The 1,383-nt window shown below is 43.6% G+C and overlaps 1 gene segment (V, D, J or C); it reads left to right on the forward strand.

Annotated features, from left to right (window-relative positions):
* The first annotated feature begins 22 nt into the window (after positions 1–22).
* LOC105310821 lies at positions 23–1,192 on the forward strand. The segment is given in 2 exon segments: positions 23–527; positions 658–1,192. Coding segments are annotated over 2 exon segments (534 nt in total).
* The last annotated feature ends 191 nt before the right edge of the window (positions 1,193–1,383 follow it).

A 1,383-nucleotide genomic window follows, 5' to 3' on the forward strand; every position in this document is an offset into this window, starting at 1 on the left:
AGGCCTTATTTTTCATTGAGGCAAGGATTAATAAGATCTACAGAGGGTAGAGAATATATTTGGAAAGAAAGGAGTATATTCAGTGGAAATTTTTGATACATCTCAAGAGAAGGAAGAGTAGCTTCCACGGGGGAGTCTGGATCTTTGGTCCTTTGTCTAGCCTCCAGGGGGCGATGTTGGACAAACTAGAGATCCTTGTTTCCCTGAAGATCAGCACCTTCCCCTAAGCCCCTGCCTTCCTGAAACTAGCCTATTGAAGCACCCTCCTTGAGTTCTTTGAAGACAGAGACAAGAGAGGAGAATTAGAGATCAGAAGCACCCAAAGTTATCTAGCAGTTTTTGTATTTTTACCTAAACAAAGGACTTGTGAAGCCCAACCTTACTCATGCATATTTCTGAGAGCTGGGTTCTACTGCTGTTTTCCTGCCTGCTCAAAGGAGAACTTCCACAAAGAAGCCTGCAGCATTTCCATTGCTCAGCCATGCTCCTGTTGCTCATCTCAGTACTGGGGATGTTCTTTGCCTTGAGTGAGTAATAGTCTATTATGGTCCTTAGTTCCACAGAAGTAAAATTTTTCTTCTTTAAATTTTAGCAGAAATACTTAGGTTTCACAGTGAAGTCTGCACTGCTTTCACCGATAAAACATTAATTTTGCAGGAGGCGCCAGAGCCCAGACGGTGACCCAGCCTGACAGCCACATCGCTGTCTCTGAAGGAGCCTCGCTGGAGCTGAGGTGCAAGTATGAGTATGACGCAACTCCTTATCTCTTCTGGTACGTCCAGTACCCCAGCGAAGGCCTCCAGCTTCTCCTCAAGTACTCTTTAGGGAACACCATGGTTAAAGGCATCAAAGATTTTGTGGCTGAATTTAGGAAAGATGAATCTTCCTTCAACCTGCAGAAACACTTTGCTCATTGGAGTGACTCGGCTGAATACTTCTGTGCCGTGAGTGCCACAGAGCTGGGGACTGCACTGGGAGCTGAACACAAACTCTGTGAGACACTAGGGAAGATAATTGCATATGAAGGATTTTGGATTCTGACATTGTAGAAGCCATGGTCCTCTTATTACACAGTGTAGAGGTGCTCGGGTACTTGCTGAGCCAGTGTGGGGTGGATATACTACTTTAGTGGTTGGATACGAAAGTTGAGACGTGGCACCAGAATGTTTTACTTTCCATTCATCATTTTACCTTGCAACAATCCGAAACAAAAGATGGATTCCTTTTGATGACATCTCCTTCTTACAAATTTACTTGCTTTCTCAAATTGCTAATTTTAAGAGTTTTTCTGAAATTTTTCTTTCTGGCTCCATTCTGTGTTGGTTTTTTCCTCTCCTTATTAGGTACCCATCTAGGAAGGAGGACATGATTGGCATGGTGAAT

The sequence above is a fragment of the Pteropus vampyrus genome, unplaced genomic scaffold (assembly GCF_000151845.1).
Source record: "Pteropus vampyrus isolate Shadow unplaced genomic scaffold, Pvam_2.0 Scaffold12500, whole genome shotgun sequence".
Taxonomy (NCBI): Eukaryota; Metazoa; Chordata; class Mammalia; order Chiroptera; family Pteropodidae; genus Pteropus; species Pteropus vampyrus.